Raw genomic sequence first — 21,337 nt, 5'->3', positions numbered from 1 at the left:
ACTTGTATTCATATTCCATGTTACGTCTAGGGTTATCTTACTAAAATATAAATTTGAACATGGTCTCTCTAAAACCAGTGACTCCATATTTCCTACAGCAGAAACTCATTTACAGTCTGACCATATATGCTTATCATTTATTTCAATTTCCTTTAAGTACCACACTGTACCAGCTGTATACGATTATGTACCATTTCCCTAATAAACTATATACTGTCATGTTCTTTTCTTCTTTTTTCTTTTCCTTCCTTCCTTCCTTCCTTCCTTCCTTCCTTCCTTCCTTCCTTCCTTCAAGGTTGATCCTTCTCTTTGTCTTTCTGGTGGTCACTTATTCTCTGTAAGTCAGCTACCCAGCTCAAATGTCTTCTGTACCCACATAATTCTTCTAACTATATTATTATATTTTCTGTCTCTCACACTAGGCTGTCAGATACTACTGGTAACATTCAAGAGCACAGGTTTAGTAAAGTGCTGCTAGGCGTAGAAGCCTAAATGCTCTTTTTCTTTTAATGAGAGCATGAAAGAATTTGAAGTAGAAACAATGAGTATAAGTCAAAATTAAAGAACTTTGACAGGACACTAATGGAAAGCAATTGAACTAGATGAAGTAATAAATTTAGTATCTTTATTTATTTTTATAATATTATTTCTTAAGATTTTATTTATTTATTCATGAGAGACACACATACAGAGAGAGGCAGAGACACAGGCAGAGGGAGAAGCAGCCTCCATGCAGGGAGCCCAATGTGGGACCCAATCCCGGGACTCCAGGATCACGCCCTGAGCCGAAGGCAGATGTGCTTAACCTCTGAGCCGCCCAGGCTTCCCAAATTTAAGTATTTTTAAGTGTTTATTGTATTTAACTGTGTTTGAAAGAATCACGAAGAGGGAGAAATTTAAAAAGGAGCAAGGACTTAGGAGAATGAGGTGGTTGGAAGGAACTAGCTCTGGAAACAAACAAAAATAATATCTTTTTTCCACCTGGATGAATGGATAAAAATTTTAATTATAAATATGGAGTGTTGAGTTGAAGATGAAGGTATAGCAAGAATTTGATAGCTTTAACATATGACAACAGGGCAGACTAGCAACTCAGGATGTTATAATCACCATGAGAGCCCTCTCACAAAAGTCAATTGTTAATTATGCAGGATTTTTTGAGCTAATTGTTAAATCATTGGTAGCTTGAAATCTTCCATGTGGGAATATTCACACCACATAAATTGGCAAATGCTACAGATTGGGACTTTTTTCTCCCACAGTTTGTTGAGTTTACTGCTACACCACTAAAATGCTTCAGGGCTTCCATGAAAGCCAAGCCAAAATGCTTCCAGATATTAGTGAAGACTAGATTGAAATAGGAGAACATGATTGTATCTTGGGACTTGTCCCTTGCTTTGTATTTCTCTCCTGGAAATCTCTACTGTGAAACAGAAAAGGTGGTTAGGGGGGTGATCAAAGAGATGGAAATTAACAAAGTAGGCTTTAGGATAATGAATTTAAAATATTGGAGAGAGAAACAAAATGCTGACAGTGGCGTGGGGAGGGGCAGAGGCATTTTAGTAGGAAACTAATAGGGAAATAATGGACTTAATAAACATGGAAAAATTGTGTTGGAAGGAGATTCTGATTGGAATATAAAATAATATCTGTGAGTGTCCTAAGGAATAAGAAGGATGTCAGGCAAGAGAGTCATTTAGATCTCTGTGTAAAGAGTTCTAGGATGAAAAAAAAAAAAGAGTTCTAGGATGTAGCCATATGCACAAATGGAGGAGAGGGAAGTATATTGTAAAGTGAAGGAAGGCAGTGAAGTATAAATTCCAAAGGTTTATTTGAATTCAGAGCTTGAACTCCTGCAGGGCTTAAACTCATGACCCTGAGATCAAGAACTGAGCTGAGATCAAGAAGTCAGATGCTTAATCACCCAGGCGCCCCTAAGTTCCAAAGATTTAAAGAATGGTTAGATCATATTTTGAAGTTGATAAAGAATGATGGCATGCAAGAGAGAGAGGCAGAAGAACATAGACCCGATGTTAAAGTTATAAGGAGATGAAAACTGGAGCCAAAAGATAAGTTTGTGATTTGGAGAGAGAAAATGCACATATTTAAAATAATAAGAAGCAGAAGATGGTAGATCATGAACCAAAAGGGGCCCAGGAGAGCAAAGTTGTATTCAACCACTGAGTTTAGTAAATGTACTGGCCATCAAGATTTCAGTACCCCGGAATGCCTGGGTGGCTCAGCGGTTGAGTGTCTGCCTTGGGCTCAGGGAAGGATCCTAGAGTTCCAGGATGGAATCCGACATCGGGGCTCCCTGCAGGGAGCCTGCTTCTCCCTCTGCCTGTGTCTCTGCCTCTCTCTGTGTTTTTCATGAATAAATAAATAAAATCTTAAAAAAAAAATCTCAGTACTGCTAGTAGAAGTAATCCTCATCATTAGTGATGCTGGGTAGGTTGGTAATGACCATCCACAGGGCTGAATTACCCGTAGGCAGACCAAGCAGGGGCCTTGGAGGCATGTGGTCCGTGCTTAAAGCTAAGCATGGACACCAAACAAGGAGAGAATTTTCAGATAATATTAAATATTTCCTCTCAAAGAATTATTCATCAAAGGAAAATCATAACTTTGTTATACTTCCTTCTTCTTGCTTTATAGTTTCATATTATTTTTATGTTTAATTATATGGAAGGTGTTGAGATAGAGTGAGGGTTTAGAGTAAAGATATTATCATCTTTTCACTACTCTGTTGGTCCATTTCTGGCTGTCTGCCTCAAAGAAGGTAGTAGTTTATTGGCCTTTTCCAGAATAATGCAAAAATATCTCCTCTGGATGTGCAGAATTTTCACGCAAGTGAACTAGTGAGCTACTGTGAAAAAAGAAAATATTTGGATTTAGCTCTCTTTATTAATATTCCACACTCAAAGGCTTAGTTTTAAGTATCTGTTTTATAGTTTTCATTTCTTAAATTATGACAACAATGTTGTATTAATGCTCTGTAATCTCTAGAAAAGAGTTTGGTTAAGAGCTTGATTTAGAAGAGAAAGAATTTGTTACCCATATCTGATCGCTACAAATTATCTTTTTACATTTATTTATTTATTATATTATTTTCTAGTAGCTAATTAGAAAAGAAAGGGGGAAACATGAGGTCTGTAGATAAAGTATTGACCCATACCACATGAATGTAGTAGCCTAAAACCTATCTTAAAAATAACAATAATGTACTCCAGAATGCACATAAGTTAGGAGTTGCATCTGTAAAAGCTATTAATTTGAAAACTCTGGTTTCTGGTTTTTAGCTGCACAAATATATATCTTTCTAATTACAGAACAAGTGCCATTAGTATCAAGCAGTGAGTACAGCTGCCCTGAAACCAGTATAACTTGAGGCTGTAATTCCATCTAAATTCCTCTTGACCTAATAAGTCCACTCTTTTTTATAAATTTAAATTTATGTTGCATTTATTCATTTTTCTAGCACCCTACAGTATAAATGCCTTTATTCTTCAGCATCCTTTGTGATACATTTTAAAATCTGATAAAAGTCAGAAAATAGTTCATTTTAGGTAAGTCTCCATACTGTCACATGAATCAAAATATATATTTCTTTGTCCTGTTCACGTTCCAGATACCATATTCTTCAGCATCTCCTGGGAATTATGTAGTAAGTACATTTGGGATTGTTTGCTCATAAGATTTGATGTTATGTTTTATTTGGGCAATGAAATAGTTGTCCAGATGTTAAGAAGAGCCCCTGTGTATTGGCCAAGAAGTGAACATCTGATATGTATTGAGTTTTTCGTCTGCCAACCTCACTACATATGTTGATATTCATTAGTGAAACAGTTATCAATCTGGCCAAAATTGCCCTGAGTACTGTGTTTTACTACAGCATATGTTTCTGTAAACCAATACAATACACTGTGTCCAATCATGAAGAAAGCCATCCCGAGTTACACAATGATAAGCTTGAATTTGCAGTTCTCCCGAAAAATAATCTACATCCCTTCCCTCACCCCACTCACCACACTCAAAGTTTAGGAAGACATTAAACTTTTTCCCCCAATCATAAAGAGAATCAGAATAATGACTAGTGATTGGCAGTGAGTGGGGAGGCAGGGGGACTTTTAAGGGATTTTTTTCTTAAAAGAAAAGAATTAAGAAATTGAAAACACTTATTTTTCTTCTTACTATTATTTAGTACATGTTAAAATTTTCCACTAATTCATACACACGTCAAGTCAAATTAACAGGTCTTACACGAGTTCTTGAACTTTCAAATGACTTTTTCACCATCATCACATTATAATCCTTGCTACGTCTCGGGGTGACCATGGAAGATAAATTGTTATATTTAGGAGTAAATGCCTACCAGAAGAGCAAAGATAAAATGATAAAAAGGAAAATCTTTCCTAAAGAAATTTTGGAGGTGGCGGCTAACTGGGGTAGGAAAAAAAGGAGGTCTGAAGATCGATGAGCATTTTACTCTCCGTAGAAATAATGTTTTATGAGCGTAGTAAAAAGCACACACTGTTTTTGGATCTGTGAACTTAGGGCTCAGTGTCCTCTTAAGCTGTACAAACTAAGAAAGCCTCACTTTTTTCACATTCACTATGAAGCAAAAATGAAAGTAAGAAGATGTGGGTAGAACCTGTTTTTTTTCCTAAATCACTTGAGAATAAGCCTAATATATAGTTTAATGAATTTATTTGAAAGGAAATTTAAATTATTTTTTAAATAGTATATATATCATTTGAAATAATTAGTGGGCTGTGTCTATACATTCAGAATGAAGTACAAATGTATCCACTTAGTAATTTATCCAGATTAATTACTGTACGTCTGAAAAATTCTAAAACCCTTTGCCTGAGTTATCCATTTTGGTTGTCTGAAATAACTGAATTAACCTTAGAATCACCTAATTTCCATTTCAGATCGATTAGTAACCCACAGCATTAGTCAGCACTGCCTCCCATTTCTAATTGTTGTGATAGCAGAAGGTTCAATGCTCTGGAACTGTTATAGTTGATACCAATAGAGAAAGAAATAGCATCAGTATTTTTTTAAACATATGAATATCTTTGAGTTTTTAGCTTTCTATAAAAAAAATCATGATACAAAACATAAGAAAATTATAATAAACTAAATCACAGATACACATGAATGATTCTGTTTTATGGATTTGTAAAGGCCCCAATAAATGGTTTCTCCTTAACCTCATTATACCTGATGTGATTAAGTCATGAATAATAAATCAGTGTTAAAGGCTCATTGTTTTTGGAAACTTGTCAAAACAGTCTCAACATATTTAAGCTAAATTATATTTGCATAATATTGAAATGATTGTACATTCAAAGAAAATAAATTATGGAGAAAATATATTTCCTTTGTGATTTTCAAATTGGATTATTATAGATAAGTCTAACTTTTCTTCTGTTTTTCCTTATATTGTTTCATGAAATGCCTTATTTTTACTGAAATTTTGTATAATTATTTAGGGTCCTCCAGGAGGTGGAGGGCCGCCAGGAACACCCATCATGCCTAGTCCAGCAGGTATTGTAATCACACTAGCCACATGGGCATTTGATTATTAGAATAAATTGCAAAATATAAAAATTGTTATGATGGAAGGTTAGTAGTATTCATTATCTCATTGATGGTAATAGAAATAGATGACAGGGAGCAAGTAGGAAGAAACAGGGTTCTTCAGTAAGTATTGTCCAATTACTTTAAGCATGTAGAAAATTCCTGTTGTGTGGGTAGCAGATACAATCAGGATGCAAATGGTGTTAATCTATATGAATTGCCCAATAATTTATCTGACAAAAAGATTCCTTGAGACTGTGAAAAAAAATCTAAATCTCACAACTTAAAAAATTCTGCATAAGTGACACATGAAATACATAGATCCATTAGGTTTAATCAGACCCACCATTATCTTACCAACATGGCAGTAGATATGCTTACACATCTGTATGTATATATATTAGCTAAACGTCACTATGTAGTGGAAGGAGTATTTTTTTGTTTTAATCTTGGTAAACTAAAATGTCTCAATATTTCTATAATCATTTCATAGGAAGATTTTAAATAGCTTTTTCCTTTCTCTTTGAGACTTTATTATAGACTATTAAATGTGTTGTTTCTTGAAGACTGTAATGGTGGGAGTTTACTGTGGTACAGCCCTCCTAAAATGGCTCTGACAACACCTATCAAGTGCCATGAAATAGTTCATACCACTTGCCTCTATAATCCTTCTATGAGAAATGATTAGAGACACAACCTAAGATTTATATAGAGGGATACTCATTTGTTGTGGTTAATACTGAAATAGCAGATACAATCTTCAAACCTAATGCAATTTTAGTGAAGTTAATAAATTAGTTTTTATGGAATATTATGTAGTCATTAAAATTATTATCAAAGAATTGTTAATAACGTGGAGAATAGATGTTCATGATTCAGTACAATATGAGCCCAATTTATTTTTAAAAATATATAACACAGAAATGTATAAAGTAGAAAACAAAGAAATAGGCTAGGACAGTGTTAACTTTTGGGTAATAAAATAGATGGGAAAGTTTTATAATTAGGAAAAATTTTTAATCATGTTGCACTGTTCAATCCATATGTTCTTAGCTGGATTGTTGAAATCTAAGATGTATGGGAGCATGAAATTAAATATCACTAATCCTACCAATAAATAGTCATTTTTAAGTTTCGAATCTTTAATTTTGAAAAACCATCAATCTGATAATTAACACAAAATTTTGCTTTGCTTCACTAACTCTTTGGATATTATCATAAACATTTCATGGATTTCTGTCCTCAGAACATCTTCACTGAAGTGAAAGAGTTCATTCAAGATAGAATTATGTGAATTGAACATCTTGCCCACATTTGCATTCTTGTATGGTGAAATTAATGTTTAATTTATGAAGATAGCATATGATTAATAACCACTGCACTACAATTTAAGAGAAATTTTTTGGAGAAACCACTAAACTTTGCAGTTGATATGTAATCTGATTACACTTTATCCTCTCAAGCCAGAAATTGCACCAGTATGTCTTCCTAGCCTTGTGCGTACTCCTGCGGATGCATCCTTTTCACAGTCATTCCTCCAATATGAAGCCAATACCCTCCCCGCAAAAAATAGGTTCCAGAATCTATAAAGTTTTTCTGTATATAAAAAGATGTCAGATGTATTCTAGAAAATGCCAACCTTATTCCTCTCCATGTTTTTTTAGATGAAATTATGTTTTTGATTGGTATTAAAAGCAACACATTTATTTTTCCTTTTGCATATTTAAAATATACAGCACATTTCCTTTCCAAATTAATTACTAAAATCAGTTAAATAAAATTAGTAAGGCTAATAAAGATGAAAAGCCATTTGAAGATTTCCTATGTTTAAGAAGCAGTCCAGGATTTCTGAAAGATACGTTTTTATAGGATTAAAGTATATCCCATTAGTTAAATCTCAGTCAGCAGATATTTATTGTGTGTGGCACACAGTATAAGACATGGTCCCTTTCCTTCTCTCAATGAACTTATTATAACCTTGTTGGAAGCAGGACAAGAATAAGACAAACTATTAACTAGAATTCAATGATGGGAGAGCATTCATGAATTTGGAAATAGCAGAAAACAAAATTTCATGTAATAGGTAACATTTGCAGTGGATCTGGAGTCGTGAGTAGAATTTCAGTAGATCAAGGCTGGGAAGAAGATACTTGGAGGAAGAAAGAACAAAAATACAGAGATTCAGAAGTTTGGTCATATGCAGGAAAGAACAAGCAGCTTGGGTTGACAGGAGTATAATGGACGTAAGGATGTAAAAATAGCTAAGGCCACATGAGTCCATGGGGACCTTAGTACAAACAAGATCTGAGGTGGGCATCTCAGCATTTTCAGCAGAATGATCTATTAGTCTAGATGGGAAAATAATATTTATATTCATGAATCACTGTACACTAACAACCAATAAACAACATCTGACTTACTCTCTAAGTAGTACACACTAAAATAATAAACTTTTTAAGATCTACTAAGCAATCTCAAAATAAAAGGAAAAGGAGTTGCCCATTTCTTGCTCTAAGGTTTATTGCCATGAGAAAGCAAATGATTTTTATCTCCTGCCTTGTATCAGTACAAGAAATTTGAAACATATTTTTTTTTCAGAATAGTGAGGCTTAATACATTATATTTAAGAAAACTATAATTATGAGAAAATAGAAAACCATTTCCTGAATGTAAAATATTTGGCCTTTCACTCTAGGTAATACATGATAAAAACACATGTACTCAGAGATTAATTAGAAATAGCTCATAGATATGAAATGTAAATTTTTAAAAACATAAAATGTTACATATTTTTATATGGATATATACTATAGTCATTTTTACTATAATGTATCAAGAATAAAATGAATGAAAAAAATTTATTAAAAGTCGTACTGGAAGAAGCTGACTTTTACTTCAAGCAAGAGAAATTGTCATTCCAATTGTATAGTCTTATCCTATTCTCTTTCGTTTAGAATGAAGCCAGGATATTGCACCAGCTATTAATAATTATAAGATAAATAAACTATTTTTAAAATTGGTGTATAAGAAGCCTAAGGAAATAATGAAAAGCTACTGAATCTGAATTTTAAGAGATTTTTTTGTTATACTTGTACATATAAATTGTTTAGTGAAATCTAAAAGTATCCATGTTTTATTAAAAAAGAAAGACTTTCCTGTAATTTTTTAGATTTTTTAAGTAATGCTCCTTCTGACCTGAATTATTCAAGGGATTACTCCTAATATAGTAGGTAAATATTCCCATTTACAACCTCAGAATGATAATTTCTGAGTTGGAAAATGACTTACAAGTATTTGTTTCTGAACATTAGTAATGACTATTTCAAGTGCTAGCTATTAATATGTATATGAATGTAGATCATCTTTGATTATTATTTTGTGTTGACTTGGGTGACAATTATAAAGAAAGATGTTAATTAAGTAATATTTTGTTTCAGATTCAACCAACTCTGGAGACAACATGTATACTTTAATGAATGCAGTACCTCCTGGACCTAACAGGCCTAATGTAAATATGAATTTTTAATAAATTTTCAAATGTATTTGAAGGCTCAAACTAAGTACACTCCATTTCCTAGGTACCACTTAAGCTTTCTATTTTCCAGAAACTTATCAGATATCCCCAAAAATCAAATCCTTTCTATGTTCTGGGTTAAAAAAAAAACATAATACATAAAATGTATAACAAAAGATTTTGTAGCAATCCCTAGGTACCACTTAAGCTTTCTATTTTACTACCCAGAAACTTATTAGATATCCCAAAAAAAAATCAAATCCTTTCTATGTTCTGGGTTAAAAAAAAAAACATAATACATAAAATGTATGTAACAAAAGATTTTGTATCAGTATAACTTAAATGTAAAGCTGAACCTAATCAATTATAAAATGTTGATGTGTAGTTTTACCTCAAATTTTACATACTTATTAATACTATTTGAAAATGATAGGTAATATATAATCATTTATACTAACCTCAGTTTTAGCATCACCAATTTTTTCATTATGGTTGTTTCTTTTATCCTGATAAACTTGAAATAAATTAGGAAGTTGGATATACTTGTTTTTCTTTAGAGTTTTGAAATCTGGAATTTAAATATGGAAATGAGGCAGTTCTACATAATGAATTTGGGTGTTCTTAATAAAGCATATGGTTGTGATTTTTCCACACTTAGAAAAGTATTAATTTATAAGACCTACATATTAACAAAAATATAACAGGATGGTTAATACGCAGATATATGAATATAAGATTGCTAGGATTAAATAAAAATAAGAATTCCACAAAAAAGGAATTTTCCATAATTATGCCAAAAAACAGGAATGAAATAATTATTATAATTGAGTTTCCTAGCAGTAAAGGCAACAAATCCAACCACTATAGTATGATACTTGAAATATGGCCAGTCCAAATTGAAGTTTGTTGGGACGCCTGAGTGGCTCAGCAATTGAGCCCCTGCCTTTGGCTCAGGGCGTGATCCCAGATTCCCGGGTTCGAGTCCCTCTCGGGCTCCTTGCTTGGAGCCCTCTGCCTGTGTCTCTGCCTCTCTATCTGTGTCTCTCATGAATAAATAAATAAAATCCTTAAAAAAAATTGAGGTTTGAGGTTTGTTGTAGCTTTTAATTTTTTTTTTATTTATTTATGATAGTCATACAGAGAGAGAGAGAGGCAGAGACACAGGCAGAGGGAGAAGCAGGCTCCATGCACCCGGGAGCCTGACGTGGGATTCGATCCCGGGTCTCCAGGATCGCGCCCTGGGCCAAAGGCAGGCGCCAAACCGCTGCGCCACCCAGGGATCCCTGAGGTTTGTTGTAAATATAAAATATGCACTAGACTTTGAGGAGTTAGTATGAAAAAAATAATGTAAAGTATTTGATTAAAATTTTCATACTGACTACATGTTGAAATGATCATTTTGATAAATTGGATAAATAAAATATATTATTAAAATTAACTTGACCTGTTTCTTTTTACTTTTTAAAGATAGCTGCTAGTAAATCTAAAATTACTTACATAAGTTTGCATTTGCAGCTTGCATATTATTTCTGTTAAGCAATACTGCCTTCAGTTATCACTCTTCTCTTTATATAATCAAATAAATTGGCTTTCAGGAAAAAAGAAACAATTTCCTGTCAATAATGTCTGAAAGGTTTTTCCACAGCACTCTTAACGAACATTGAATAGAATAACGAACAATGCTCATTTTAGAAATTCAGCAAAAACATACAGAAAACCTCTTCATAGTACAATTTCATATCTTAGAACTTGATATTTGATATGGAGGGAGTGAGAGAGGAAACCCAGAGCATATGGTACTGAAGACATGTCTGTGGGCAACTAAGCCGACATCATCCAAGTATGTCCCATTCTGGTCCTTTAACTCGATACAAAGATAAGAGATCCAAGAAAAGTAGAAGCTGAACATGTCACTTTTTCAAATGTCATTCATCTCTGCCAGAGGTAGTCAAAGCAAATGCCTGCTGAGGGCTAGCACTGCAGTTTTATGTGCTTCAAGCATATATACCAGTAGTCTTCATATCTTTGAAAGCACTGTAGGACCCAGATAAAAGGACCGAACCAAGTTAGTTCAGGGGGTTTTGGCCTTACCAGCACAAATTTCTCAGCCCAGATCTAAACTATGGTTTTGGCAAAAGCTGAATAAAATAGTAAGTTCAAAGTTAATTTCTTTAAGCTACTGTTTGAGGTGTGTGTGTATTCATTCTAAGTTGGGTACTGAAAATCAGTCTGTGTACTTTAAGCAACAAAATTTTAGGCAACAGAATTGGCATTATATCTTGGGAAAATGTATAAGCATGTAGTTTTATGATCCCAGTGATGGAAAGCCATCTTACCTCCAAACAAATAGAGATAGGTAGATATAGATACAGATTATAGATTATATACAATTACATGCTGTCTGCTGAGGGCAGTTGTTTTTCTCCCAAAATCCTGTGTGATTAATAAACACCACCACCCCATCTACACACATAAATACACACATACGCACACACCACATTCAGTATTCTGTACCATACAACATGGAAGAGATGCTTTTGGCATGGGAAATTTTGAGAGCAAGTGTTTTTCAATAGGCTCTTTTAACTGTAAACGTAAGATAATTATAGATAACTTGTTTTCAGACTGGGTTTAGATTTCCTCAGGAGTATTCTGAGGAGATAAGGAAAAGACTGAATGGGCAGGCCATGGCCTCTCCACGTGTTCTACCACAGTACGTCAGTTCACATCTGTTTTGTGCTGGGCTTCCAACTGAAAATAAAATAATCCCACTACTTTAAAGAATGTTAACTATAACTGCTATAGAATGTCCAATTGTCATTGAACTGACATAGTTGAGACTGCCAAGAATTAACTATATTGAACTGTCCCCAAGGAGCTAAATGTATTTAACCTGCAAGATGAAATTATTTATTATGTTCATTTGAACAAAGATAGATTGTCTGCTAAGAAAAATGTTAATGTTGGCATAAAAATGTTAAATTATTCTTATTAATAAGCCAATACTTTTAGCAGCTTCTTAAGAATCATCTCTAGTTTATAATAGTAAAATCTGTCAAGAGCATAGAAGAGAATGCTTATCTTCTCATTTGCACTAAAATGTATGTGCTTTCTAGTTGAGAATATCTGCAGAGAAATCGGGATATGAGTGAGGATTAGCCTAAAGATGGTTTGAAGGAAGTAGGGCAGTCCAGTTTGAGAATCTATAAGGCTGGAAAAAAACCTCCATTACTTGAAAATGAAAATAAGTTGTGGCGTTATCTTCTAATGTTAAAGATAGGTATTGTAACATTGAGATAAACAGTTGTTTTCAACGTGGTCATAGTAATTTTCTTCATTTTTTAAATAGTTTCCAATGGGCCCCGGGTCAGATGGCCCCATGGGTGGATTAGGAGGAATGGAGTCACATCACATGAATGGCTCTTTAGGTAAGGATATTGAGTTTAATGTTTAGAAATCAAAACAAAACCTTAATTCTACATGGTGGATATTGCAGTTTACAAAGTGCTTTTGTACACAGAAATTTATTTTAAAATATTTCAACTTTCACTGACTATTTTACAGTATATTAGTCATGATGACAGGAGATCATTTGAAAATCAGAAGTGTCAAATTGTTTTTAGTTCTTATTCACATGTGTCTAACATATCAAAATCTGAGTGTTTTTTGGTAAAAGAGATACTGCTGTTCTGGGCACATAATCATACATCCCTCACCTGGAGGACTACAGTATCTTCCCAACTGGTTTGTCTCCAAAGGTCTACAGACACAATCTCAGAGGAATTTATGTTCTCTGCAAGAATTTCTTAAGTTTGTTTTTGTTTTCTAACGTTTATCTCTTTTAAAAACAAAATTGGCAATCATATTCTGAATAATCTGAACAATTCTCTTAATTTAAGAGAGAACACTGGCACATACTCTGCATTCGTGATAAAGCTGAGTTCTAGGACTGTGACTAATGGTTGGAAACATACTTCATAAACGATGCTTTCTTACCAAATGAAGCCAAATATCTTCAAGATGAACAAAAAGTTTCACTATAGTGAGGAATAGAGATAAGTGGCGCCCACCTGACTAGGCCACACTGTATACCGTATGTACAGGCAGACCAGATGCAAAACCAAAACCAAAAATTTATTGGTTTATGCATTTATTTTATCTTTATATGTTTAAGTAACATTATCAGAAACTAAAAGTTGACAGTGAGGGTAGAGGCTTATGATAATTTTTTTTCTTTTGGAAAGGGACCACCTTTTACTTAGGCTGGAGTAACTATTCCTATAACAGGTTATACACAGATTTCAGGACTCCACCCAAATGCCATCCTCTGAGACTTTGAAAAGCTGTGTAACTTCAATAATCAAGAAATTATTTGCAACACATTGATAGGCTTTTGAGCTTTTAATAAGGTCCATACTTATTTTACATACATTTATATTTTGCCTAGATTTCAAAATCTCCAATTCTGGTAGCCACTAGCCATGGGTGACTAATTTTAACTTAAAATTAAATAAAATGTGAAGTTTACTTCCTCAGTTGCACTGCCACATATCAAATGTCAATAGCCACACATAGCTAATGGTTACCATAATGAACAGCATAGAGAAACATCTCCATCATCACACAAAGCTCTACTGGTTAGCACTATTCTAGAACTTTATTTTTTAATTTATTGCAATATAATTCATTTTCCAATCCTTTAATTTATAAAATTATTCAAAAGAAAGGATAATATTTGGTCATAGTTAGAAGATTTTCAGTTATATTATTCTCTAGGATAGAAATTAGTATTGATTGTTCAGTTCTCCCAAGAATCAACATAAAATTACAGTATTATTTTAAATAATATTGTAATTTATGAATCAACATAAAATTACAGTATATTTTGAAGACATTCTTACTTTTGATGTATCAGCATGAATATTGATTGCTGTCAAATTTTTAATATTATTAAAAATTCTTTGCTTTGGTTATTATTAAATATTAAAATATGGCTCAGAATAGTATTAGATATTATTGCAGATGTCCATCTTATATTTTATCAAATTTAGAAGCATAATTTTAGAAAATATATTTATCTCTCTCTTGCTCTCTCTATATATACATACACATATGTACATACATTTTAAAAATTGGAATTGAATAGGATTAATAAGTGATCTAATATTTCATTTTCAGGAATTTATGATAACAATAGTTTCCTTCATCCTGCCAAAACTAAACAAAAAAAGATGATTGGGAGCTAGAGATACAACTCATCCTTTCATTTGCCATCAGATGATACTTATTTACCGTACAGTATAAGAGAAAAGAAATTTTTTAAGATTAAAACTTTTTAAGATTAAAAAATTCAGGAGATTTATAATGGAAAATACAAAGAGTGTACTGTTTTTATTTATTTTAGATAAATAATTTATACATGAAATCATTATCTAATAAAGATTTTCTTTTCATATTTTGTTTCAGGCTCAGGAGATATGGATAGCATTTCCAAGGTGAGTATTATATATTATCTATGTTGTTTTTTATTTGTATTTTATTCCACATGGAACTCTTATTAAGATTATTAGAATAATCCTATGAATTTTGTTCTTGAACAAGCATTTGAAAGTAGAGGTCCAGATATAACTAAGTGAAAGTTAAAAATATCAATGCATATAATAAGAAAGGGTAAAATGAGTTTTTTAACATGGTAAGATGCATTTACAGGACATACTGTATACATAATTAATTGATACCCCAGTAAAACCAATTTAATTACCTTTATGATGTCACTTATTTATAACACAAATTGACATAGTGTAGATAATCTTTTGAAAATGTAAAGAAGTCTAGAGCAAAATAATAAGAGGCAAATTTGAAAAAGTTGTTGTATGCTATAAGGGTATTGCATTTGTACATTTCATTTATGTTTCAAACCTATATTATGGAATGCTGATGTCCTCAATCATTATTCTAGTTCCCCAAAATAGAATAGGAAAGTAATTAGAAGAAAATTATATTAATACAGGTAGGAAAGAGACCTTCCAATAGCTTGTGTCTCTATTTTTCCTCCTTTAGTAGTTTGAGTATTTAAAATTAATCTTTTGCTAAGATGCCTTGTATTTTTTTCGAAAGAATACCTAAGTACTTTTTAGGTCATGGTGAATTTAAAATAGTTCTCCGTGGGTCAAAAATATATTTAGAATGGCCGATAAGAACTAATTATTAACTACCATTAGAATGAATCTCTTAGAAGCCTGCTTTATATCAATAAATACCGAAATTCATTAAAGGATAACTTCATTTTTAATCCTACTTCTAATTTATATTCATGTATAATAATGTAAAATTCCTGGTGCCAAGGAAAATATAGTAAGATTGATTGAGCTACAAAACCTTTTAAATTAAGAGTTTAAGCTAAGAGAGAGAGTGTGTTGAACTGGCATTCTGACATTCTATCTACATTGCCTGGCTGCTTGGCCTTACACATTCTAATGCACTTTGGATATCTACGTTTAGGGACAATCAGGAAGGTCTTTTTCTTTTCTTAAAATAGGTAAATATAATGAGTATAGCTTACTTCTCTGAGAAATCATATTCTAAGCAAAATAGGTAAAACCTGCAAAAGGCCTGTTTTCAAAATAGGATTCATTGTATAATTCCATTAGAGCCATCTATCTGGAAAGCACCTTTACAAGTCACGTGACCATGACTGTATTGGCTATCATAGGTATCTAACAATTGATATTAACTGAATTGTGCTTTGTGGTCACCAATAAAATTTCTAATTTTGTATTTGAGAAGTGTATTCTAGTATCCAAAGATAATCTTTATTACACAAAGGTGGGATCATCCAGATTGCTTAACATCATCTTTCTAAAATTTCCACCAATGACCCACAACTTTGTACATTAGACAGATGTAAACAAAATTCTATATAGTAAAGTACTTTGGGTTTTCTTTTTCCAAATTTTTATTTAAATTCCAGCTAGTTAACATATACTATAATATTAGTTTCAGGAATAGAATTCAGTGATTCATCACTCACATATAACACTCAGTGCTCATCACAAGTGCCTTCCTGAAGACTCATCACCCATTTAGCCCATCCCCCTGCCCACCTATGGGAAAGTTCTTTGTAATTTATTATTAAAGCACTTTAAAATTTTTAAATAGATTCGTAATGACAAATTAAATACCATGTTGTATCTGCCCTCATATCAGATCTACTGCTATTCCTTCTTTGTTAATTTTCCTATTCTACTTCCAGAGACCACTTTTTCCATTACATTGTACCCACTGCTGATAACATTCTCTTGCCTGGTGATGTATTGCTTATTCTTTAAGCATTAATTGACCACCCACTGTGTACTTTTGTGCCCTGGGTGTTAACCTTGTGCAGTATGAGAAGATATAAAAGACTTCTTTAAATACAAACATGATTTCTGTCCTCAAGCGGTTAGGTAGTCAGGAGTTCCTTCACTCCATAAATATTAATGCATCAAGGCATTATGCCGGGCTCTGAAAATCCCAGGATAAACAGAGTATGGTCTCTGCCCTCAAGAAGCTCAGTATAACCGAGATCAGAGACAATAAGGAAAAACTCTTACAAAGTGAAGTCCAAATACATTTCAATTAACATAAGAATTTCCCTCCTAAAACATGTCATTTAACCATGTCCTAGAAATGACTAGTTGTGTCTGCCTTCAGCTGAGGTCCCACACAGCTTACTTCTGCACTACCCCCTCTCCAGGTCCATTGGTTCTGGGCTCTAGCCAGGCTGTCTGGGTGATGGTACCACTGGTGTCTCTTGCATCTCCACTACACTGTGGTCATTTTTTCTCTAATCAGCACCATCATGAATACCCCCCACCATCCCCAGTTATTTCTCTCCCCCACCTCATTCTACTCACAGCCTAATTATTTCAGATTTTTACTCCGTACTATCCACACTATCACTAACTCCATTTCCCCCACCTTCTTCCTTTTCCAACATAAGACCAGCTATCCTAAAAAACTCTCCTCTCTTTTCTCGTTTCCTGGATTCATTCCTTTTCATCCTGTTATTTTTCCAGTCATTCTTATTTGTGAATCAGAAGGTAGTTGTGACCATTGCTGCTTAATAGTTTTGTTCAAAATCCCTTAGGGCTCCAGTTGCATCTTTGTATATTTTTTTAAGCGCCAGTATTACATATATATTTTAAAATTTCTTATTCCATTTTTTGTTGTTTACTAGAACTACTATTCTTTTACTACTTTTTTATTGTAAATATACGCTATTTTATCCTCTTTATACATAAGGTAATAAAGAGTACTGAATTGAGAATCAGAGAGCCTGGTTCTACTACCTATAAATTAGAGCAACGTGTTACTTAATTTCTCCGAGGCTTAGTTTCCTTAGCTGTAAAAGACAGTGTGCACTTTCCCTGCCTTCTTCACAAAATTGTTGAGAGTCGAGTATGAACATATGCTAGGAGCTCTGAAACACTATACAGATATTAAATATCTTCCTCCTCTTTAGTTATACTGTCTTCTGTGGGAAGGCTAGGAACTCACACTGTTACCTGCATTTTGATAGCACTTGTTTCATTGATAAAGTGAGCTCAAAACTCTAAAGGAAGGGTTATAAAATTATTTCTTGCTCAGTTGAGGATTATCTAGTAAAACTCATATGTATCTTTCTCAAAATGCAGAATTAATCTTTAGTATAGAAGCCCAAATGTGAAATTCTTTTCATCCCTTTTGCAACTGAAAAGTCATCCATTTAATCAATGGAACAAAAATATTTTCCCTTGGAGCTGTTTTAGGAGTTGGGGGTGGAGAAGAGCATATGGTTTATTTTCTTAGAAGGAAATTCTGCAGTTCACATTTAACATACTTAACATTTATATTTTTGAGTTTAAAAAAAAAACATATCAGAGAGGGCCAAATTTGATCATATCATGCTTAATAAATTATCAAAGAAATCTTTTCAACCTGAAGCTTTCTGACTCCAGAACCTTAGTCCCAATTAAAGATCCCACACTTATCACAGGGGACTTAATCGACAACTATAGCAATAGTTGCTATTGTCATATAACAATGACAACTGTCATCTTCTCAGTGTGGCCTGGGTCCTAGCTTATTGTGTCTCCTGAGAGAACCATGACTAGCATTGTGTTCTTTTGGGGGGCTGACAGAGTCAAAACAATAGTCTGTGAAGCTTGTTATTGGCAGCCTCTGAGAAATCAATTCAAAATCCACCTTGAGGGGATCCCTGGGTGGCTCAGCAGTTTAGCGCCGCCTTCAGCCCAGAGCACAATCCTGGGGTCCCGGGATCGAGTCCCGCATTGGGACTCGGGAAGTCCCTGCTTCTCTCTCTCTGCCTGTGTCTCTGCCTCTCTCTCTCTCTCCGTGTCTCTCATGAATAAATAAATGAAATCTTAAAACACACACACACACACACACACACACACAATCCACCTTGAGAGGGCTTCAAATAATGTCATTATTTTATTCCAATTATGGACAGAATCAAAATTTCTGTAAATGTGCACTTTCTTAATAGGAGTTTGAACAAGTTTGGAATAATTTCTGAGGGTGAGTAGAAGAAGGAACAATAATTTAATTAAGAGATGATATGGAAAAATACTTGCAAGATAAAATCAGAGAACAGAGGGTCTAAGGGAATTAAATGTGTTAGCCAGAAGAAATTGTGTGTGCGAGAGTGTGTGTGCATGCATATGCAATCACGTACACAGACATGCTTATATGTAACATTCGTGTATGAGGTCATAGCTTAAGGGCAAAACATTCCAGTTTGAAGAAAGGGTTAATAAGAATGTAATAAAATCCCTTGAAGATGGGATTGATATAATACTAACTATACTTTTATAGCTAAATTCTTAGAGTACAAGTAGAAAATGCACATTAACTGGAGTAAGAAGTATAACCAAAGTGCCCCCAATGTAGCTAAAAGTGATCTTTACTTGGGTTCTTTTGTACTCCCTACTCTATAATTATGTGCTCAAGCTATTGAAGCATGCCTTTTTGACTGATGTAAGCCCTTTTTCTGTAGCCTTGATCTAAGCCAGTCATATTCTTGCCTAGATGATGAAATCTATTGAAAACTGCACACAAACATGGCTACAGTTAAATGTGACGTACACACAGCCCATTGCCACCCACACTCATAACCTGTTCTGGGCTGGTATCTGGAACCCTGTCTTAGCTGTTCTTAGACACCAGTATTAAGTATGTCTTTAGCCTGTGTCTTCATCAGGTCCCTCGTTGGATCACGGACAGCACAATATCCATAAGAACCCTCATTGAGGGCAGCCCGGTGGCTCAGCGGTTCAGCGCCACCTTCAGCCCAGGGCCTGATCCGGAAGACCAGGGATCAAGTCCCACATCAGGCTCCCTGCATGGAGCCTGCTTCTCCCTCTGCCTGTGTCTCTACCTGTCTCTCTCTGTGTGTCTCTTATGAATGAATGAGTGAATGAATGAATGAATGAATGAAATCCTCATTGAGAAACCTGCTTTTTCACATTTTGCAGCGATTACTTCAGGTTAAAAAAAGCAAAAACAAGTTTGTCTTATCATTTGAAGATTCTCAAATATGTCCACTGAGCTGTATAAGAATAAATTTCAGAGACCTGATACTAGCTGCTTTGTATGCTGAATATGCTGAATATGTCCCTTTGTCTTCCTACCAATGTTCTTAGATCTCTTCCTCCCACCCCCAAAAAAGTATATACTGCTGAGCCACCATGCCATGAACAGATTGCATGGAAAACAGAAATAATAAAAGAGCTGTTTCAGAAGTATTTAAATAATAATGCGGTGTTACTTTCAAATTTTAAATATTTTGAAATCAACATTTTGAGTCAGTAATTAGATTTGAGGTTAGCTACACTTTCAAAATTGTAAATTAAGAAATGATGCATGGGACAGTGCAAGAAGAGACAGAGAGCACCCACCTACATCAGAGATGTGCTGTTCCTCTCAGGGCACCTCAGGTACCACAGGGAGCATTTTTGTTAAACAGAAATGGGAAGCTTCCAAGCATATCCTTAAATATGCTCATATATATATTAGATTATTTTTTATTCTGGGATTACTACTTTCTTCATTATGTATAAAATGACAAATCTGCCTTCACCAAAAACATTTTGGCTGAAGATTACAACATTTTTATAAATTTAGTTTTCTTTTTGAACTAAATCAGCATTATCATTCCTGTTTTCAAAGTATAATTGATTATTTTATAAATAACTTTAATAATTAATGAGCTATAAAATAATACACTTAGTTAAATTTTCCTTAAATGTTTTCTTAGGAAATGAAGTTATCCATGTTCATTTGAAAGTGTGGTTGCTTTCCTGTATACTTGAGAAACTAACATTTTCAGAGAAAAATTTATCCAAAAAAAGAATCCTCTTTAAGCTATTAACTGTGGTTCCCCAGCCCTTGGGGTACATTGGCAAAACCGAGCTCCTATGGACTTCAGAGGATTCTTGTTCTCAGATCTTCCCTGTGGGATGCACAGCAGGACAAGATATAAGCTGTATTTCCACCAGTTCATCTACCTGTCTCTGCTTTACGGGTTAACCATATTCTAAAACAGCACATATTCTTCTGGGAATAACTCATTCATGAAATTTTAAGTTTTATGACATAACTTTATTTTAGTTAAGTCAAAATCTTCAGAGCAATTCCTTTAAAAAATCTAGAACTTATTCAAAAGGAGAATATAAAATGGAAATGGCTCGGGAAAAAACCTAAAATCTTTCTTCCATTTGAAATAACAAATAAAAAATTTTAACCTTGAAGTTTATTTTTACAAGTCACTAAATTAGACCTGGAAAGAGGTCCTCAGTTACAGTTGCAATACATGCTTTATATGGCAGTGCCATTCTGTATTTCCTGTGGATATGGAGTAGCAGCTGACCTCCCACAGCTAAAATTGCACAGTAATAACAAGATTAGCACATTTAGTAGAATAGGAAGCAATATGCAGCTAACTTAGTGTTTGATTAGGTTGCCAATATCAGCCATTTTATCTTAAAGTTTCAAAGTAAATCTACTGTTCAACTAATGATAGGAAAAGATTCTAAACCAATTTACTTTGAGCCTTCTTTTCCTCCACAAGTGCATATTGAATTCTCAAGTCCTAAGGCAGTTCTCTTGTTCTTAACTATACTTGTTAACCATCTTCCTTTTTTCCCTATGGTCCACATTAAAAAAAAAAAGTAGTTGAAATAATATTACTATGTA

General features: G+C 33.8%; 1 protein-coding gene across 2 annotated transcripts in view; it reads left to right on the top strand.

Moving 5' to 3' along the window:
• SSBP2 (single stranded DNA binding protein 2) overlaps positions 1–21,337 on the top strand; it is a 283,441-nt gene that overhangs the window by 253,860 nt on the left and 8,244 nt on the right. For both annotated transcript variants that reach the window (XM_055342209.1, XM_055342208.1), the window contains 5 exons: positions 3,629–3,664; positions 5,499–5,553; positions 9,024–9,094; positions 12,450–12,528; positions 14,567–14,595. In XM_055342209.1, coding sequence (XP_055198184.1) covers positions 3,629–3,664; positions 5,499–5,553; positions 9,024–9,094; positions 12,450–12,528; positions 14,567–14,595 — 270 coding nt within the window. The remainder of the gene's footprint in view (positions 1–3,628; positions 3,665–5,498; positions 5,554–9,023; positions 9,095–12,449; positions 12,529–14,566; positions 14,596–21,337) is intronic.

The sequence above is a fragment of the Nyctereutes procyonoides genome, unplaced genomic scaffold (assembly GCF_905146905.1).
Source record: "Nyctereutes procyonoides isolate TBG_1078 unplaced genomic scaffold, NYPRO_anot_genome, whole genome shotgun sequence".
Taxonomy (NCBI): Eukaryota; Metazoa; Chordata; class Mammalia; order Carnivora; family Canidae; genus Nyctereutes; species Nyctereutes procyonoides.
Note: the sequence above shows the minus strand (reverse complement) of the source record. Positions and strands in the feature narration are given on the sequence as shown.